Source organism: Elgaria multicarinata, chromosome 1 (genome assembly GCF_023053635.1).
Source record: "Elgaria multicarinata webbii isolate HBS135686 ecotype San Diego chromosome 1, rElgMul1.1.pri, whole genome shotgun sequence".
Classification (NCBI taxonomy): domain Eukaryota; kingdom Metazoa; phylum Chordata; class Lepidosauria; order Squamata; family Anguidae; genus Elgaria; species Elgaria multicarinata.
This window is the reverse complement of record NC_086171.1, coordinates 107,368,893-107,390,638: the sequence shown is the minus strand read 5'-3', so window position 1 is coordinate 107,390,638 and position 21,746 is coordinate 107,368,893. Positions and strand designations below refer to the sequence as shown.

General features: G+C 40.8%; 1 protein-coding gene across 1 annotated transcript in view; it reads left to right on the top strand.

Moving 5' to 3' along the window:
• Positions 1–21,746, top strand: part of COLGALT2 (collagen beta(1-O)galactosyltransferase 2) — a 61,463-nt gene that overhangs the window by 16,799 nt on the left and 22,918 nt on the right. Inside the window, exon 2 of the mRNA XM_063134674.1 lies at positions 19,747–19,857. Coding sequence (XP_062990744.1) covers positions 19,844–19,857 — 14 coding nt within the window. The 5' untranslated portion in view covers positions 19,747–19,843. The remainder of the gene's footprint in view (positions 1–19,746; positions 19,858–21,746) is intronic.

Sequence of the window (21,746 nt, the reverse complement as noted above, 5' to 3'; positions counted from 1 at the left end):
TACTTTCCCAGGTCCTCAGTTTTGTTTTTAAATGTGTTATTATGTTTCTAGACTTTTGCCCTGATGGTGGTTTTTGCCCTGGTTTTAGTCTGTTTTAAATTGCCCACCCTCAGTGGCAGCTGATTGGATGCTCCCAGATAAGGCTGTTATCGCTCTATCACCCTGCCTCATTCACAGAATTTTATAGGGGATCCAGACAAGGACATCTTCCACTCATAGTCCTCCCATGTTTTCCCACCACTTCCTCCATCTTTTTTCCTACCACGGAAAATCTGTTTAGGAAAAAAAGACAGAATTGCTGCACAGTGCCTTCTGATTGCAAGCTCTAGGAGCCCTCCATCGGGAAGCAACCCCAACCACAGCAGTTAATCCTGCAGAGACTTGATGGATATCCTCCTTGCAGTGGCTGTGATCCATGCTTGCAGAAGCCTTTAATTGCACAATTTGGGGATTACTAGTGCAGAGTATAACAGCAGGAATTCTTTGGAGTTGTTTAGTCCCCCAATCAAACCTGTCCCTGCTGTTTCATTTATGGACGTTCTAATAATGAGACTTGAGCAGTAAATTCTTTTGGGCAGCTTAAAAAAATTATTATGAAGTCCTTTATAAATAGTATAAGGTTACTGGAACAACCTGGCTGAGGTTGTTTTCTGTAGCTCCCCCAAGGTTAATAATCCCAGTGCTCTTTGTTGAACTATTTTTCCCCTCTCGGAACTGAGGGCCATTGAATTATTCATCTCGAAATATAAAATCTGAAGAGAGTTCAAAGGATATTCTGAGCATTTGAAAGTCTGAAGTACTTTACCTCCACATGCAATACATTTTCATTAATTAACTCAGGGATAAACTGGGCATCATGTTGATTAGAAAGTAAGACAGAAAAGGAGGTGTGGTTCCCCCTCTCCACTTTTCGGCATAAATATAACTATTTGCTATGCCCATGAAATAGAGTAACTCTTCCATCGGGTTGTTGTTTCAGGCCAGTGAGGTCATTGGTGTCTACTTGGCAGTCTCCCATGTAGAGTTGTTCATGCAAACTTAGTTTATTGCCAGAATTCATCTTCACATACCCTAATCTTGAAGGAGAGCTCCTTGGACAGATCAAGAGATGTTTTGTTTGGTCAGTGCTGTTTTCTTTTAACGGGAATTTTCCTATTATGGATCTCCGCTTAACTGTGGGCAAGCAATCACACGTACGCACTAGGATATTCAGTGATCTACGTAGTGCCATGGCCAGAATGTTAAATGTGTCTCAGTTCTAGAAACACGGTTAACCAAGCCAAAGCAGCTTTGGGACCGAAAAGGGAGAACCCATGGCAGAACAAAGATTTGCAAGTAGGTTGTCTTAGGAACAGATAGGAACATAGGAAGCTGCCATATATATTGAGTCAGACCATTGGTCCATCCAGCCCAATTTTGTTAACACTGACAGTGCCTCCAGGGTTTCAAGCAAGATGCTTTCCTAGCCCTGCCTGGAGATGTTGAGGTTTGAACTTGGGACCTTCTGCCTGCAAAGTGCAGAAGCTGTGGCCCTTTGGTGATAGTCTGCCATCTGGGGGAAAGGCTGGGAACATCAACACCACAAAGCAAGAGTTTGGGGGGAAGTTTGAGATGCCAGATTATAAGAAAGTGGTATTTTACCACGCAGTTCATTTGAAACGGTTTGAGCAGCAGACCTGGGGGGGATCTACACTACTGCTTTAAAGTGCTTTATAACAGTTTTGACAACGGTTGGGGCCCAGGACACACTGCATATACAGGTTTCAAAACGTTTTCAAAGCGCTTTAAAAGCAGTAGTGTAGCTCCCCACCCCCCAGCTAGAAATCGAAGGGAATCACCTGTGAAGACTTTGACACACCCTGGCTGCAGTTAATAATAGGACTTACTTCTGAGTAGACAAGTCTATACTGTTAGTCATGATGTGGGATCAGTGTACTCCCAGCTTTGTGATTTTGAATGACAGGTGAACCTACTAGAGAATCCAGTGCTGGTTCAGCTAATCATCTTGCTACCTGCTTGCTTCAGGAAGGATTTTCACTTCTTAAAAGTTTTTTTTTTAAGTGCTATATGCAAAAATGCTGAAGTGCTTTTAGAATTGGGGTTTGGGGGAGATTTCTTGGTGACTTTCCAGGTATTAGCCAGTCAGAACTGTCCTTATCTGGCTTCTGCTGCAAACCTAGGTAATAGTTGCCCTAACCATGGAGTGAAAGGTAGGTTTGAATTAAATACACTGTGGGTGCTTCCATATTGACCTCTAAAAATGTTATATATACCAAATGTTAGGGGTGGGCAGACTTCAGGCTTGTGGGATATACTTTTCCGCCCCTACCAAGTTCCACCAACCAGATCCTGTTGCAAAAGACTTATTCTTAGACTCAAAGAGTTGTGAGCCCAGAATTTCTTTTGCAGTACCAAAACTGAATGGAGCTCACAGTCCTTCTAAACAAAAATCCACTCCTGGTTACCGCAAAGTTTCTTGATTTCAGCAGTATAATTTAGGGCAGAGAAGAGTCACTTGTTGCTGCAGAGATCCTTGCCAATCTACTGCAAATTGCTTGGAGGTCTACCAGGAGATCCAAATCTACCTTTTGACCATTCATGCCACTTTGAGGAAGTAAAATTGCGGAAGACCAACCCTCTTAGATAAAGGAGTGAAAATGTTAAAAAGAATCTTAGAAGAAAGGGAAAAAGGAATGGAATGCCCATGTGAATGGGGTAAAGGGAGGAGAGATGTATGCGTGCACATAAAGTTTCCCCGATCACCAGACCATGGTTTGGGGATCAGGCAGCATTATGTCTGCATTTGCTGAGTAATTAGACCAAGTTCACTCACTGAGCTTCATGGCTGAAGGGGGATTTAAGCCAAAGTGTCTCAATTCCAAAGCTAACACTGTGTCCGCTGTGTACTTGGCTCTCATTACTAATGCCAAAATGCTAGTCACTCATATTTACGTTTACTCTGCAATATGTGTAGTGAGTGGATCTTGTGGTGCCTGATATTCTGAGGTTGATGATGTTTGGAAGCTGAACATAGTAACCAATGTATAGCTAGGATCATGAGAGAGGATAAGTTCAATGTTGTGCTCTCAGCTCTCTAAGCATTTGTTGGGACTGAATCCATAAAATCTCTTTCTTTTTTTTGCATGTGAATATACCTTCAGACCATGTTCATTATAAATATTCCCTATGATTTATAAATTTCATCACATACTGCTGGATCGGCAAAACAATGTCAGAAGCAACCTCCAGCCCTGTGTCCAAAAAACCGAAGTGACTAAAATGAATCTCTTCATTTTAGAGATGAACCTCTTCTATTTGTGAGATCAAAATATGCAAGTAGGATGCTTTCCAGTTAAGATTTACCAAAGCAGGCAGACTGATACCCTGCTCTCTCTCTCTCTCGCTCTCTCCCCCCCCCCCCGTCTGTGTGTGTGTGTGTGTGAGAGAGAGAGAGAGAGAGAGAGCGCGCGCAAAGGCATGACCAACTATGATTTCTCTATAATGAACTAATTTGTCCCTGCACTGCTCTCACCCCCACCTTCAATTTCTGTTTCAGGTTTTTGGCTCCTATTCCTTCAAACTAAAGTTTCCTGCTAGAGTTGTAAACTTTGATAGTTGATTAAAACTGCTTCTCACCACTTTAAAATAACCCCTTAGATTAGGTTCTAGATTAATGTATGGTCTAACAGTTAATGGTCATGCTTACTTGCTTTTTAGGCTATTTTGATTCTGGTATATCACTGAAATAAGGTGATAGAAAAAGGAAATATTAAAAATGACCTTTTTGTCCACCAACTTCCAGTTTAACCTCTAGCATCTTAGTAACACTTCAAAAGGCTGCTGTGTGGAGCCTTTAAAAAAATATATTTTGGCTTGCCTTTAGCAACGTGACTTGTTGGCCATCCACTTTGGGCTTCTCTGCACAAGACATTTGTTGTGCATTCATCATTTCCTACTTATGGTTGTTTACGGGGTTTTTAGATGATATCATGACCCTCTAGTTTCGCTTCTGTTTGTAACTGTCACTTTCTGAGAGTTTTTTTTTAGAGCAGGGACAACAAGGTATTTCTGATGTCGAAAGAAAGCTGTGTATTTGTGCTATTCCACTACAGCATAGTGCCACCTAGAGGTCATGTAGCAGAAAAGCTGAAAAGGAAATGCTCCTCGGGTAATGCTTGGATCTCAATTCTGCGACAAAACAGAAAGTTGATGTGGTCTAGCCTCGTCTAGAAAAGCCCTTTGCGGGATGGCATGATGGGTTTTTCACCCTGCCTCCCATCCTTAAGATTGGTCTTCCATAAAACTAGCTGGTGATGAGGTTTCTTGCTCCAGGGTTTTCTGTACTTTATGCTAATTGTATAACAGTGGACTGCTGCCTCCTCACTATCCCTCTGCTGTGTGTTGGCTCCTAGCTTTTTACTAGGGTTGTGATCTTTAATTGTTGCTTAATCTAGAGCCTCGGCAGATTAATCTAGAGCCTTGGCAAGGGGATTCAGCCAGAGCACTACCTGGCACATCTTATCTGTACACTGCCCTGAGATCCTAGTAATATAGGGTGGGATACAAATGATTTAATAAATAAATATAAGCAGTTTTAAAAGTCCAATTTAGTGCAAAAACATCAGTAGGAGACCCATGCTGGATCAGACCAAGGGTCCATCTAGTTCAGCATTCTGTTCACACAGCTATCTACAGGAAACCCACATGACTACAATAGCACCCTATGGAATTTTATTAAAAGATTATCATTTATTGCACAGCGTACAAACACACAGAGGTGATATCTGGGATCCGTAATAAGCCCAGTGTTAAATCCTATGTGTGGATACCTTACCCATGTGCTTTCCCCATCAATTCAAAAACTTCCTGGAGGCATAAACATATATGAGATGGTTAACACACATCCTTGCTTGATGTATTAGCGCAAAGTAGCTATTGCAGTGTTATAATGAGAGTTTAAGGCTCAGCTATCAGAAAATAAATACACCTTCATAAAAGTAGAAATAACAAAGCCTGAAACATTCCATTGTGCAGCCTTTTTATAAATAAAGCTGTTAACAATTGATATGAATCGCTTGTGTAATCTTGCTTTGTGTTTGGCCTAGTATCTTTGAGCTGTGTGAACAGTACACTTAATCCTTTACACGTTTTTCTTCCCCTGCTTTTGAAAAATAAATGTAAACTCTCAACTGATGTCAGAAAGAAATCCTGAGCTTAAGAAAATGCTGGCAGGGTGGAAAAGAATAAGAAAACAGTCTCCAGTCTAAAACATTTAAAGAGTAACTTTATCTCATTTTGTTTGAAGTAGTATTCAAGCTTCCTTACCATTTTAGGGGCCAATTTGTTGTGAACATATTCAATTAGCCTGGTTGACGCTAACGACAACCCGAAGTACAGGGTTGAGTATGGGTTGTCATTGAATCATGGCTTGCTGTTGAATTGTGGGTTGTCATTACGTACAAGCCTGCACTGTGGTTTAAATATGGCTTGTTAACCACAAACAACCCATGAAGAGAACCCATGGTTTGTTTGGGGTTGTAAGTTCTGGGTTGTTCATGGTTAACAACCCATAGTTAAACCATAGTGCATGGTTCGCACATAGCGACAACTCACAATTCAACTATAACCCAAACTCTGAGTTGCTGTTACATGCGAAGAAGGTCCTTGTTTCAATGCACTTGTTCTTGATGCCATTTTCTTCTTTTGCCTATTTTCTCCACACAGTCTTTTAATCTGAATGGCTGTGGTGATCAATGTGACTTCTACAAGTGAAGTCACAATACCACATATGAAAAGTGCATTACTTTCAAAGTGGGGCATCAAAACTGAAGACTATTCAGTAGAGCTTCTAAAATAGGAGGTAGCTTTGCAAAAAATCTTTCTTTAGGATGATTTCCAATCCTTCTATGTAAGTGAAAACACAGGCTGGACATTTACCTACACACATAAGCACTGTGAAGGGTAGAATATGGTACTCCAGAATTCACCTTTTATGAGAAACAAAGCTAGACTCTGGCTCAATTCAGACAATACATTAGTCAACACAGTGTGAAAACTCCACTCAACAGTTGAGTTTTTAGGAGGTACTCCCTACACAACATGTTTTAACTCCACTGTTGTGTGACTGTGGGCTACCATGGAGTTGAGTAAAATCTACTGCGACGTTTGATTGCCAGTTCCTCCTCCCTCTCTCCTCCCTCAGTCTTCCTGATGGTATCCCATCAGCCATTGCTGCAAAAAACCAATCCCGGTGGTTCTCCTAGAGCGGCACTCGCTCCTTTTGCTGCTCTTGCCAGGGAACTCTGTAGCCAGTGGGAAAAGTCAACTCAACACAAAACTCCATGGAGCCCGCCACATAACATGCAACATAACAGTTGTGCAGGAACTCTCCTCTGCGCAGAGTGGATATTCTGCGTGGAGTGTTTTCTGAAAAAAACCTCTACTGTTGCGTGGAGTTTTCCTGCCAGACAACACATTTCTCAACGGTGGTGCAAAAATTCCACCGTGGAGTTATAAAACCACCATTGTGAAATGTATTGTCTGAACTGAGCCGTCGTGAAAATATGCTTGAAAGCATATGGGCAGTGTCTATTGAAATTTTGGGTGCTAAAGGGAGTTAAAGGTGTGGACTTTCAGTGCCTTGCATAGCTCTTGACCCTCCCTATGAATAAAAAGAGACTATGCAAATTAGCACAATTTATATAGATTATAGAATTCACCCTATTTTAGGTGCAAATTTTGGGTTACATTGGCACAGAATTTGCTGTGTGTGTGTCTATGAGAGAGAAAGAGAGAGAGAGATTGATATACAACATTGATATATTGATTGATATATATTTGCAGACCAGCATGTAACTTTCTGCTGGGGTCAGGAGTAATCATATGCCTTTTCTCTTTCCACATTACAGTTCCTTATAAAAGAAGTCTGTTACTGGCTTACATAAATACATACTATTGGTCAATCACAGACAGAAGGCTAAACAAACATTTCTATTCCCCCCAACTTGTTCTCTTTATCTCTTGGAGCAAGTTACTGTGGTCTAAAAGGTGCTCTAAATATTATGTTGACATATTCCTTCTGCCTATGTTGTACTAATTATAGCAAGTTGGGAGAAGACCTGTTGAAGACCATGACCCATGATCAAACAGTGCACCCTTGCCAAGTTCATATAGACATGCTGGTTTATCAGGTCGTATTCCCTGCACTCAAAACACAGATATCTCCTTCCATTTCCCCAAGTTGTGGAAGGAGATATCTGATTTTGGACCAATTAATACAGGTTTGACTAATGTTTGTGCTTATTATATGGGAAACACTGCTTTATTAACAAGTCAAAAATATCAGGCATTGCAATGGCAAATTTATTTTACTGCTACGTTATGGTTAGCAATTTTATCTAAAGTAATGCTTCTTTCTACAATGAGTAGTTTGCCAGATCCACTGCTCAAGCTGCCCTATAATATGTAAGGAGTAGATAGGCTGCTAATACATGGACTGACTTGCAGAGTTGTCTTTTCCCCCTTTTCTATAGTGGACCCTAGGGTGGTCCACTAGTGTGTGTAAATTTATTACGGCAGAAGTGCATACCAGGGATCTTGTAACAGTTAGGATCATTTAAACAGAGATCCATTATGTGTTGCATATGCAAAATGCTTAAGAACATAAAAGGTTCCTTTCTGGATCAAGCCAAAGTCTGTTTTGTCCAGCACTATTTGCAAGAACTGAAGTGACTGTCAGGCCCTAGGCGATCCACTGGGAATTGGCAAGTGGTCCACCAGAGCAGAAAAGCATTTAAAATTAAAAAAGTAAATAATCATTTTTCATGGCGAGCTAGTCCTGCGGCTTTTGCCCTGGCACACACTTTGGGAATTTCTGCTATATATGCTAACCATCTCTTCCTTCCCTCTCCCACAATGTAATTTTAGAAGATTCTTACAGTCCAGTAATACAAATCCGTCATATGCTCATATTCTAGCTGCCTTCACTTACTAAATGTCTGCAATTCGCTAGAAAGCAGAATGAAGGAAATGGCAAAAGGTTAACAGTAGGAATGTAGCCAACCATCTCCTGCATCACTCTTTAGTTCCCCATATTGAAAAATGTCTGGTGTGGAAGTGAACCTGAAAGGTGTTTTTTTTTTAATCCTATACACTCTTCTTTTTGTTGCAGCTCACAACTCAAGTGTGAGATTTCCATGGGGTGGGACAGCGATTTCAGGATGGCCATTGCTGTATTTAAATGGATTGCCATCCGCTATGTCATATTGGTCAAATTCTTTTCAAAGCTCAATAGGTAATAGAGAGGAATCCACCTTGAGGTTAAAATCTGTTATGCCTTTGTATTGTTTTCATCTGTATTTTCTCACAACTTTTGACAATTTCTATAGATGCAATCTTTTTTAGACCAGTCTTTTCCCCCAACCTGATACTCTCCAGATGTGTTGGACTACAACTCCCATGCTGGCTGGGAATGATGGGACCTGCACTCCAGCACATCTGGAGGGCATCAAGTTGCAGGATGCTATTTTAGATGTGCAAATCTACATGTCAGTAAATTTCAATCAAAAGTGATGAAGGGATTCATTCAGCATATAACTGGTGTTCTAAATAAAGAGGCGAGGGAGGAACATTAGAGAATCTCAAATTTCCTGAAAACAAGTGCAGCTTAATTCACTAATGCGGAGTGGCACCTGCTTTACATATGAACCAGGAAGAGATGAACTTGGATCCCTTACCGCAAACAATGCTGCTCTTTTGTATGACACTTGAGAGCTGTTTTTCTCTTTTCTCTAATCTGGAGAGGCACATAGGAACCTGTGCAACCTGATCTCTGGACTCTGTAGCAAAAAAGACACTAAACCCTAAATGAAATAACTCTCAAAGGACTGGCCTGTTCCTTTTCGCAACTGCTCTTCAGCATTTCTTCCTTGAGTTTCCTTGCCACTGATTCATGAGTCTGCATGCCATTTAAAAAACAAACAAACTTTATTCCTACCCATTGTGGTTAATTATCTTGGAAATGTACAAGCTTCTCTCTCAAACTACTCCGCCAGTAGGATGAGAATTATATAGCTTCCTCCCCATTCTCCTTTTGAGTAGAAAGCAATAGGCCAGACCAGGCCTAGCAATGTACAGCATGAGGTTGGAGCTGGTCTAAGATAATCTCTGTGCTTGAGTGACTTACATGGGCAGTTAATAATTCTCATTTTGTGCTATGCAGTTCTGCTGTATACCCTTTTGAAGTGGAATATGCAGTGAATGGAGATTGTGGGGACTATGTGCATGCCATCTTAGTCCAGCCAACTCCCAGGAAATTTCTAAACTAGGGATGTGTGAATCAACAAAATGTGAGCTTGCCAAAGTTCCCCAAACTCCATCTCGAATCCATATCAGATTACAAATTTTGTTTCTTTAATGTGCAAATCAGTGCATATTTTCATATCTATTTTTCCAAATGTATGCATCAATTGTGCACATCTTTAAATTTTGTTTTAAATTCTCCCATTGATCAAAGCATATTTCTGCACATTTTTCAAAAGTAATTTTTTTTCCAAGCACATTGTTCAAATATATGTGTGGTATTGAATGATATTTTTGGAGGTCTGTGAATCACATTGCAAGCTTGGAAATGTACGGACTTTGATCGCACATTGCATCTGAGACCATGTTCAGTCCAGAAGGTGCAAACTGGGTAAATACTGAAAAAAAATAACTGAAACAAATTTCTCTTACATCCCTAACCTGAGCTTTAAGCGTTTTTAGTACTCCATTTCCTCAGTCTTCAGGAGTTTGCCAGTGGTATTTTCCTCAGTGCATTCCAGTTGGTGGGCAGACTGAGGCTGGGAGAATAGCATACAATAACCCTGCAATATAGTACGATGTTAATACTACAAGTTTAAGATGGCCTTAAGCCTCAAATCCTCCATACAAGCTCCACTCAGGTTCTCCATTGACTTCTGTTAATAGCTTTCACTTCCTCCCTGGAGAAGGAACAAAGTTGGATTGAAACCAGAAACTGCTTCTCTGTATTAGTCTAGTCATTACAGGTCTATGGATGTGAGGACTGAGACGTCTGTTTGAGGCCTTAATCTCTCCTCAAAGAAATAAAGTTCCTGGGGGCAGGAAGTGACAATGTTAAACCAGCTGAAGTCGATGTAGTATAAATGCACTCTACAAATCTTTGTTGCCTTTTCCCACGTTCGCAACTTAGCAGGTCACGTTTAAATTAAGAGGGCTCTAATTTCTTCCAGACCTCTTTTTACAGATTCCTGTTTGCAACTTTAGGTATATCTTCTTTCTCCCTTGTGAGACACTACTATTCCCTTTGCTTCTTGCAGAGGCAAGCTGTTGCTACAAAAGCATCAAGGTCCTGAGGTAAAAAAAGCCCTCTTTTAAGTCCTTTGTTTCATGTTCTCTGCTTCTTAGCAGCAGTAATATTCAAGTTCCTGCTCCTTGGCCACTTCCTAACTGTACTTTCAGCCAGTGCAAAATACTACAGATCTCTCTCAGCCATCTTATTCACCAAACAAGGGGTATCTTTCATGAGGGGAAAATGCAGAGTCATGTTTAGGAATGCAGATGGGTAAGAGAGCTTACTGTGTCTTATCCCCGCTCCCTAGGTAATTTTCCAATAAACCTGCACCACAGAAATAGAACTGACATCAGAAAAGGGAACACTAAATTTACTAACGATATCCCCCCCCCCCGCCTTCCCCCGAAAACCCTGATGCAATGCCGCTGAGGTCTGACCACCTGCAGTCTTAGGAATGTGTATACCCAATACATTTAAATTGTATACAAAGTAATCCCAGATTCAGTGAGCTGAATAAACTATGCAAGTTTTGAAGATCTATACAATTGTGTAATTTAGCTGTCTGTATGATCTATTCCAGTGGTTCCCAACTAGTGAAGTACTGCGGACCCCTTGTTTTTCAAATGCCAAGCCATGGACCCCCTACTTTTGAAAATTTTGTTATCTCTATGGTAGTTACCAGTGTGAAGCAGTTTTTTGGAGAAATAAGGGGTAGCCTCTAATAAGCAAAGGATTTTAGGTATACTAAAAAACAGACCATAAAATTTGTGATATTACCACACAAAAATGACAATGATTTAGGTAGGAATATAAAGCCAAATTTAATTTTACTAATGTCTAGTTTACAATTGAACAAATTATCGAGTAATCTCTGAAGCTAGTTGCTAAATCACGCAGGTGCTCAGTGATGTTATATTTTACTTCTCATAGGAATTCATCATCAGTGGACTCCAGAAATGAATGGTGAATATGTGAATGGTTTCAGGGACCCCCTGGGTGGGTTATGTGGACCCCCTGGGGTCCGCAGACCACCAGTTGGGTACCACTGATCTATTCCACTTTTGCTAATCATGGGGTGAGGTAAGGAGCTACTGGAAATCCTGATACACAACTCTTGTTCCTCTGGATTCATGTATATCTTTCATCCATCTATGCTAGAAACTTGCTTTTAAAAAACGAAGAAGCTGAATTCTATGACTGTTGTATTCTGCTGCTAGTTAACTGGAGCAAAGAAAAGCCACATATACAGTTTTGCTGGTCCTGAAAGAATCGACTGTTCCCTGCAAAAAATGTGTATGTGGTTTATGCCTTGGTGTTCTCATGGACTTGAGTAAATTTTGCAGGACAGGCATGAGACAGATTAAATGATGCTCAGAATCTTTGTCAGGAAGGAGCTTCCATTTTCTGCCAGCCACCCTCATAAGCTTTTTGAAAGCTCTGGTAATTCTTGTTCCCCACTCCAGTTTGCAAAGTGATTAGATCAATATTCTAGCACAGGAGTTAACCAGGGTTTTGTTTCTTAGTTTTTCGCTGAGCTGCCCTGCCTAAACAATGGATAATCAGCTCTTTTCAGGTGCTGGCAGCTATGCAACTGAGATTGAATTTTAAATTAGCTAAAACCAGTCTATAAACACTGAAGTGGATTTAAGGTGGATTCCTGCATTGAGCAGGGGGTTGGATTGGATGGCCTTATAGTCCCCTTCCAACTCTACCTTTCTATGATTCTATGAGCATTCCTCAACTGTGAATATCTGGGTTACAAGCTGGTCCTTTTTAGCTACCTGGTCCTTTTGTCCAACTCCTTTAGTGTCTACTTTACCGTGCTTGTTCTTCCTGTCTGTATTAACATTTAACATGTATTTAAAGTGTTTAAAGGACTTAACACACATTATCTCAGTAACACTTGCAACAGCCTTGTTAAGGGTAGTATTCCCATAAAGCAGTTTTGATTGCCTGTGGTGAGTAAAAATTGCCTCCAGGCAAGCAGGCAGGGCAGCTTTACAAAAGCATGTTCTCTCTTCTTTGTAGGCTGCAAATTATTACAAAATGTGGCAAATAAGTCAAATTTAGCCCTTTTGGCACTCTGTGGTGCCATTTTTTCCATTAAAGTTTTAATCATTTGGCGTGGGGGTGGCAGGGGCTGCTTGCTATGTGTTGTTCAACTCTGATCTATTCAATAGGCAAGTGGGATCAGACAAGCTAGCAAAATCTTTGGCAAGCAAGTAACTGTTCCTGGACTGTTTTCCAAGGCAGCCATGAAGAATAATGCACTGCAGTTCCCAGTCTCTCCTATAACAGCAGCAAAATGAAATTATTTGAAGCTGAAACCTTGGGGGTTGCTGTGTTCATTTATTGAAGCTTTAAAAGGTATGGCCCAAAAGAGCCTCCTTATGTCAATGAAGAGATACATGTGGATTTCAGTACACTTTCAGTTTAGTCCATAATGAATTATGGATAATGCAACATTAATTATATTTGATAGTTGTCAGGGGGCAAAATCCAATGGGGCACTTATGCCTCCACCAATTCTTTTCTTCCCCATCAATTAGCTTCTGCAAAGTAGTGGGCCCTGCCAATTGTGGTGTGCAAGCAGGACTCCTCACTTACACAACGGAAGTTTAGTGCTTCCTAGGAGAAGACCCAAAACTAGCAGAAACACTATTATAGATAGAGGCAGGTCAACTGAGCTCCCTTATGCAAGTTCTGCTGACTTGCCGCCTTCCAGAAACAAGCATTCCTGCTCGTTTTGGGTTGCTCTGGAAGTGCTAAATTGCCATTGTGCAAGCGATGGGGGCACTTGCACAATGGAATTGGCAGGACATAAGAGAATCAGCAGGGGTGTAAGTGCCCCATTGGATTCTACCCATGGAGTTTGAAATGCCTTATTTCAAAAGATGGTAAGACACCTACTGCAGTGTATTTGGTAGAAAGAAGGAGGCCAGCCTAAGACCCGAGAGAGCTCTTTGTGAAACTGGCATACTTTCAAAAACTGAGGGAGATAGTGATTTATTTATTTATTTATTTATTTATTGCATTTATATCTTGCCCTTTTTTGCTCCAAGGAACCTAAAGCGGCATACATAATCTTCCTCCTCTCCATTTTATTCTCACAACAACAGCCCTGTGAGGTAGGTTGGGCTGAGAGTCTGTGACTGGCCCAAAGTCACCCAGTGGGTTTCCATGGCCATGTGGGGACTAGAACCTGGATCTCCCGACTCCCAGTCCATCACTTTAGCCGCAGGGAAGTCCAGCCTGGTACCATCCATTGGCTAGTGAAGGAGCAGCTGCTTCAAGGCTTGTATGCCTCTTTCCTCCTCATTCTTTCCCCGTTTTCTATCAGGTCTGTTGGATTGTGAGCCTGCAATCAGGGATTATCTTTATCTTGTAATACCTGTACAGTGCTTAGAACATTTTAGGTGCTTTATAGCTGTTAAATAATATCACAATAGTAATGTGTGATGTTAGGAACAGAGGATACAACAGGTGAAAAAGAGCTTTCTTTGCATTCCTATTTGAAACGTGGCTGGTGATAGCTGCTCATTTGTATCATCTCTTGTATTGTTGTGTTGATCCAAAATGTATGACTGCCATCAGTGAACCCTTTAACAAATCAGTGCTTGTTAATTGTTGAGCTGCCCTGGGGACTGCAGTTGAAAGCGGGCGTATGAATATTTTAATATATTTTAATATTTTAAAATAAATTTTGTCATCAGAATTTTACTGAAAGACTACTGGATGGTATCCTGGAAATGGTTCACTGACAATGTGCATATCTGAAGCCTAATTTTCTGGGCTGGAAAATGCCTGATGAAGAGTCTTCCTCTTCCCCCAGTGATTTTTGCAAGCTACAGTTTCAAAAGCACCCAGAACACCTGTGAACTGAAGGCAAAAAGCGACATGCCCAACTTCAGAACTGCTGTTGTGAAACAGATTTTGTTTTTTAATTGCAAGCAGTTTTCCTCATTCTCCTTGTCAAATATTCTCTTTTGTCATAATATTTCTTCCTCCAGACTAGTGCACGAGTAGAGTTCCTAAGTAAATTTATCACATTAACAACCATGCAAAAAGGGGCATTTGAAAAGAGAGAGAGAGAGAGAGAGAGAGAGAGAATAATGCTTCAGTATTTATAAGTGATGTAATGAATCTGTTACTCCCTGTTAGATGTGCTTTCTGTTTCTGGAGGAGGCTGCCTGCTTTCTTCTGCCTCATCCAAAATTAGCTCATAAATGTGTTTAATTTTCCAGAGCACTTCCTTGAAGGAGGACTAAGGGTGCAATCCTATGCATGTTTATACAGAAAAAGATCTACAACTCTCTGCATTCCCCAGTCAGCTATGGTGGGAGTTGGAGGCCTTTTTTTCTGTCTAAACATGCATAGGATTGCTGTCTAAGTACATTTTGTGTGTGTGTGGGAGCCCTAACCTTCTTAACATTGGAAAGTACAGAGATCATTAAGGTCAGCCTTCCCCGAGCTAGTGCCCTTCAAATGTGTTGGAATCCAATCAACCTCACTCAGCATGGCTAGTGATCAGGAATGCTGGAAATTGTATTCCAGCACATCTGGAGAACACCATGTTGGGGGAGGCTGATGTAGGACCTTCTACTCTAATGCAGGATCCTTCATAGCAATGTTTTGAACATGCAAACTGTTGCTGGGTCGCATCACAGCTTGTCTCATTGTGTAAACTCAGGCAACATGGGCTGTTTGAGGGTTAAACAACCTTGGATAATCTTAGAGTATGCTTGCATATTCAAAATGGCGGCCAGCACACATCTTGGAGTTCTGCGGGTGAACCCATGGTGGCTTAGTGTGACATGAGAACAGGCCTATAGTCAAAACTGACTGATAGCTGGATTCACTACCTAGAAAGAGAGGCAAAATCATAATAGACATTGGCAATCTATCCTCCACACCCAGTGGCTTGGTGTGCTCCATATATTTCTAAAGCAAAAGTGCATAGTAAACTGTTGATAGTAATTAAAAAGAAGTTCATTAGCAACTAAATAGATCCTTTGTTCTTAACTATATATTCTCAGATACTGAGCAGTATGTTTACTAATACAATTACCTTAACTTGCTACTTTATAATCTATTACTATAGTTAGCTTCTAGGAGGGCTATTGTGTACATGTGTGTTTAGAAAGCACAGTATGGGCTCCTCTCACTTTCCCTTGGCAGCATAAGAGTTAATGCATTGCAGCAGCTCCGTGGCTACCAGCATAATAGCTTAATTGGAGTCCACCAGGAGAAGAGCCTTTAGTGTGGTAGCCCCTTCTCTTTGGAGCTGTGCCGCTCTCAGGGCCTCCTGAAGACAACTCTTTTCCTCAAATGTTTTTATTGGTACTTCGTTTTAAATTGAATGATTTTAATTTGCTGTTTTAGTCTTTTTATTGTTTTATTCCTATGTTCACCACTCCGGAATCTATTTTCGATACGAAGAGGTATATAAATATTGGAAATAAATAAATAATAAATAATGCAAAAACTTAAGGCTTAGACTAGAAAGGAGCATAAAACCAGAACTTCTTCCAGCAACACTGTCCCTTTAAAATGTTTTACTCTTTTCTAGATTTCTCATCGCCCTCTTGAAAAAGGTGTCCGAATATGTCATAGTGTGTCACTCTGAGGGTGTGTGTGTGTGTTTAATAGTGAAATAGAGATGTTTATTTCTCGTCTAGATGTTTGGCTTTCAATGACATGCTCCAGTTGTTTTCTTTTAAAAATAGTTTAAAATTTTAGCAGAAATTGCACGCCCTGGTGAATAAGATGGAAGAAATGACTTGCCTTGTTTTTAAGCAATAATTATGGGGAAACTAAGAACGTATTGTGTTTTGTTCTCAGTGCTGGTATTTTGGACTTGGGAAGGGGGTTGCCTCTTTCCCCCCCCACCCAATGTCTCCAAAAGCAATATATAATATGAAGTGGAAAGCTGGGAATTGTAGGGCTTTTATTCTTTGTAAATATGCAGAGGATTGCATCCCTTCGTTACCTGGGAAGGTCAGATTAATCAGTTATTTTGCTGTGTTCAGGAAGTTAACAAAGAAGAGATTCCCCTTTTTTAATAGGCTGTTCTTCTTTGGTTGAGCAGATGTGTTTGACCATTCTAAACTGTCCACTATGGAGTTTTAACTGTGGCATTTTTAGTCTTGTGTGTTAAGGGATCTTTGTTAAAAATCTACCTCCCTCCCACCCCACAGAATTACTGTTCCCTAGGGAAAGGGAATGACTGTTAAATCAGTTTAGGTGTGTTGTGAAGATATGCCCTCTGTTTCAATCGTATGTGCTTCTTTGTTGACATTTCTTCTCTATCCAAAATAATTGGGGGAAAGCATTTTTTAACAACAACAACATTATTCCTCCCATCATCCTTCACAAATTACCTGAATGATGGATTGACTATTAAGATGGGGGAGAAATGAGACATTTATGTTTGTGTTCCGGTGTGTTTTCTCTCCCTCTACTGTATGAGCCACAATGTGGGCCTTAAACTGGAAATCTAGCGGGCACATAGTGTTCTTTTTGGTAGGAATTTGGGTAGTTTTCCTACAAGGATGAAAACTAGCAAACTAGACTGTTCTTCATTTCCCTGACACCAGGCTCAAAGTAAATAAACAGCAAATAAGCAGAAGCTCAAAATAGGTATGTAAAAGGGGAAGAAAGTAGATGGAATTTTTTTAGTTAATCTCTTCTGGTTAGTTTATGAAGAATTATCTAGAGGTCTAAACACCATGTTTTTTGAGTATGCAGCTGTTAGTCAGCTGTTTTGTAGCAATGTTTGCCAACCTAGAATGCCCTGGTTCTAGTGGCACTTTTCTGTAGCATAAAATTCTGACCAAATGTCTAAATTTCAATTGTCAGCCATGACAGGTAGGAGAGTCTCTTTTGAAAATACGCTTTCCAGCTCCCTGTAGCTTGGAGATATTTCATCAAGGAGAGTGATGGTGGTTCGATGTATAAGTGAGAAACAGCACATTTACTTCTGTGGGTAGAAAAACGACTGGGTGATGAAGGGAGGAAAAGAAATATGCATATGCATACACATACTGCCTTTAAACAAATAATAATAATCTCTAAGTAGTTTGAGAATGTAACAGAAGGCCTAGTCCCTAGACACTTCCTCCATATTTTTCATGTGTATTTTTGCAACCACGAAGGCTAGAAATATGTTTGCTTTCTAAAAAATTTTTTTTAAGCTTAACTTTTTCTCAAAATGTTTTAATATTTCGGGGCTGAGTATCGCACCTAATTAGCTTGCATGCTTGTGTAGCTTACTTCAGTATTATAGTTGACACCCTAAATAGGTCCTAGTGGAAGGGCCCATCTTTGTGGGGTGCAGATAGCGGATAAAGGTAGAGAAACCAATTAGCAGCTTTGATTCAAAATGTGCTTATTTCTCCTTAATAATGAATAAGATTCAAAACCCTAAAGATGCAGTTGGTTGTGTGAGCTAGAAAAAGCCTGCGAAGTGCAGCATTCTTTGCATCCCTCCCCCAGGGGGGTTATCGGCCCAGCCTTGCTTGTCTGCATACCACCTGCAGTGAAAATATACAACTGGGACATTCTTGTCACCCTGGGCATGTCATCCGTTCTAGCATTTTCATTTAACATCAGAAATGACACCCCCCCCCACACACACACACGTTCTGTCTGCGAAGAGACTATTTGTGTAGGCCTTGTGTTCATTCTGGGGAACCCGCTGAATAGAAATGGCTCTTGTGAGCTGTTAGCTTTCATTATGTCTCATCCAGTCAAGTAAGAGAGACTTTCCCCTCTGTTTGGCAGTTTAACTGGACATTGGTGGGGTTGGGGCTAACTCCATTGTGTCAGCCGTGGCTCCTGCATTTCTGTGTGTGGTTTCCCATAGGATGAAGCGAGGCCACATAGAAAACTCTTTGTTTGTAAATTCAACTTGTAAAGAAAAGAGTTGGGTGACAGTGTAACAAACTTGAATTGGCTCATTTATACTTTCAAATTATTTTGCTGCTGATTAAATTGTTTTGTCATTCTCCCCCAGTGTAAGAATTTCACTTCTCAGAAGAGAAACTAGTCTGAAGTCCACAGAATTGGTTTCAAGGTCTTTTTAAAAGGCATAATACTAGTAAAATGGAGCCGTCTCCAATCAATCTACATTGAGTGTTGGAAGGGGGGGGGATGTTCACAGTGCAAAATTGCTGTCCTTTTTGTGCTCAGAGTTGGCTGCATTTATGAGGGACAACTCACGTCTCAAATTTTGAAGAGGGGGAGTAAACATTACCCATGTTTAGGCTTTCCAGTAATAACCATGCATTAGACTACCATATTTCAACTTTCTATCTGTTGTGGAAGTACTTTAACAATATTCATACTTCCCCTGCTCCCTTCCTTAGTGAATAAGTAAATGTTGGACTTTTTTCTGTCTAAATATACATAGGATTGCACCCTTTATGTACAATGTCCCCATTTTTCTCTCACTAAAAGAGCTGCTTCTTACATTCACTGCCATGCAGTGAAAGAAATCCCAATTTGTGACAGTGACAAATTACCCAAAATCACTGCCAGAACTGCTATTGGCTGTAATAATTTGGTTTATAGAGTTGCTACATGTTTCGTGTAATGTACCGTAGTATTATTTTAATTTAAGGAATGTCTATAGCACTTTTCAGATAGTATTACCGCTCTGAAGGGCTAACAAGATTTAAAACATTAAACAGTCATGCACACGTAAAAGCAGCATAAAACAGTAGCAGAAGCCAGATACAATTGGTATGAACCTCAGTATCTAAAAAGCCTGGACAAATAAAAAGTTTTCAAAGTATGCACACACACACACAGCAAAGCTGATGACAGAGAAACCCTAGTGGAGTAATAGTGAGTAGTGGCTTATTCACAAATCCTGTTCCCCTTCTAATACATAAAATACTGCCCAGCAGCTATTACAGGCCTAGATATGTTTGTCAGCCCTCTGTCTAATAAAGCAGATGCTAAAAGGTTGCTCTATGAGGTTTAGAAAATGCCTCATAGCATTGTAGTCTTTGAATATCCCCTCCCCCATGACACACTTGTGGGTTATTAGCGCAGACCACACAGTCTTTATAATCTAAAGCAAGATACAAATTCATGTATGGCACTATTAAAAACAATAACCTTTGCACTCCGTTTAGTTAAAACCCTACCTGTCTTTTGTTCTGACTGATGTAGAATTCTAATTTGTAACTTCTAGTAGTGTGAAAGCTTTCAAAACTGAACTTGGTACAGTAAAGAATGTTGCTAATGGTTACTCAGAATCCTTTTAAGATGCTGCTAGTCAGTACTGGCTCCAGGTTAGGAGAGGCCTTTGGCAAATTGCCTTTTGGTGGGCCAATCCTTTTAAGCACATGCCCTTTTTGAAGAAGATCTTTGTCTAGAAGATGGTGAATATAAGTAATCATTTTGCTTATTCTCTTTTACTACTTTAGGGTAGCCACTGACCACAATCTTGACAACACAGCAGGCATCCTGAGAGAGTGGCTAAAGAATGTACAAAAACTGTATCACTATGTGGAGTGGAGACCAATGGATGACCCTCAGTAAGTACTGGTGTGCTAGGCCTTCCCAGGAAAATAAAATAATCCAGTGAAACAAATCCTGGTGAATTCAAATGTTGAACACACCCCACCCCACCAACAAACAGTTTTCGGGTGGATTCCCTGTGCTGCTTAATGGTTAGGGATGAAGCAAAGTGATTCCCTCCAACTGCTTTTTCACTTGGGATTTACAGTAGAAGATATTGAGGAGGAAGGTAGAGATATGGAGAGCTCTTTTTCCTTCTCTCTGCCCTCCCCTCTCCCTCACTATGTTGTTTTGTAGATTCTCCGCTCAGGTAGAAGTAGGCATGATGTTACACAACATGGGGCTGCCTCCAAAAATGGTAATCCTATGTCAAGTTGCCCCCATAATGTTCAGTCAGATTTACCCATGTCATTTTTCTAGCCGTGCTCCCCATCATTGGCTGGCAGTATTGGAGAAGCCACAAAGGCAAATCTTAAAATGAAATGACATGGGTCTGCCGTTCTTCGCAGCAGCACTGCCATATCAAACATCGCCTCTTGTTCTGCTCTCTAAGGCAAAAATGTTCTTGTCCCAGTTCCAAGATGTGTCACTTGTAGCCTCAGTAGCTCACTCCACAGAGCGACAGGTTTTAGATATGTGGGCTCCCTATTCTAGCGCTGAGAGCGCCTGACAATGTGGCTAGTTCCTTGGTTTTAGCAGACACTTTAGATTAGTGCAAAGAAACAGTGAGAGAGAGCACCTGTGCCTTGCGAGGTATTGTGCCTATTGATGAACAGCCAACTTCTGTATAAAATGCTGTGTCCGTATGTGCTGTGCTGAAATGGGTCTTCCAAATGCCTTTGACTGATATAGCAACAATCAATTGTTTCATCATGTTCTACACTAGTAATTAGATAATTAGTCGTGTGCATATAACCTCTGGGCCTTAATTATAACAACAATGTAAATCAGGGATACAGAACCTGCAGCCCTCTGGGGTTTTTCCAGAGGTCCCCATCCTCTTTCCCCCTGATCATTTGGACATTTCCTGGCTTTTGTACAGTTTCCACACCACTCTAAAACGAATTGCTTCTCCTAAAGCTTAGTTACTGGCAGTAAGCTGCAATATGCTGGTATTTTTGGTCCCATTCCTTTTTCCTTTGGCCCTACTCACCACTTGAATGCAGACCCCAAGTGCTTCTCCAAAATGAAAGTCAGCCCTTCTGTTGAAAGGTGTTCAAAACCCCTGCTTTAAATTAAGGATAGGGCTAACAATGGCTACTGGGCATGATAGTTGCACATTACCTGCAGTGTGTGAGGCAGAGGCATTGCAGGTAATGTACAACCACTGGCTGAGGAATCTGGGCGGAAAGGGTGCTATTGCACTCATGTCCTGCTTGTGGGCTTCCCTTTGTAGCACCTGTTTGGCCATTGTGGTAACAGAATGCTGGACTAGATAGGCCTTTGGTCTGCTCCAGCATGGCTCTTGTTATGGTATTTAAGTCCGCAGAAGAAACTACTTGAACTAGCTGTGAAACTTGGCAGGTCAGACTTCCATGCCAAATTCTTGAGTTACCACAGAACACAACGTTCTTTCGAAATGCTGAGCCAGGTTGCTGAAATTGGGCAGGATCTTTGCTTGTGGAAAGGGGCGTGTGTGTTTTGCCACACTAGTCTTTTCTGCTTTCTGAAAACTGGTAGCAAAAAAACAAAAACAAAACGACCACCTAGGCCAGGTAAACTCTTACTTGGCAGGAATCTGTGTAGTGTTGTTTTTAAACAAATTTGCTGATTTACAAGTTGTGGCTCTGGTGGAATTGACCTAAAATGACTTACTGTCCAATCTTTACGTCTACTTGGATGTAAGTCCCACTGGGTTCCATGGGACTTAATCCAAGATAAGTATCTATAGAATTACTGCCTGAAT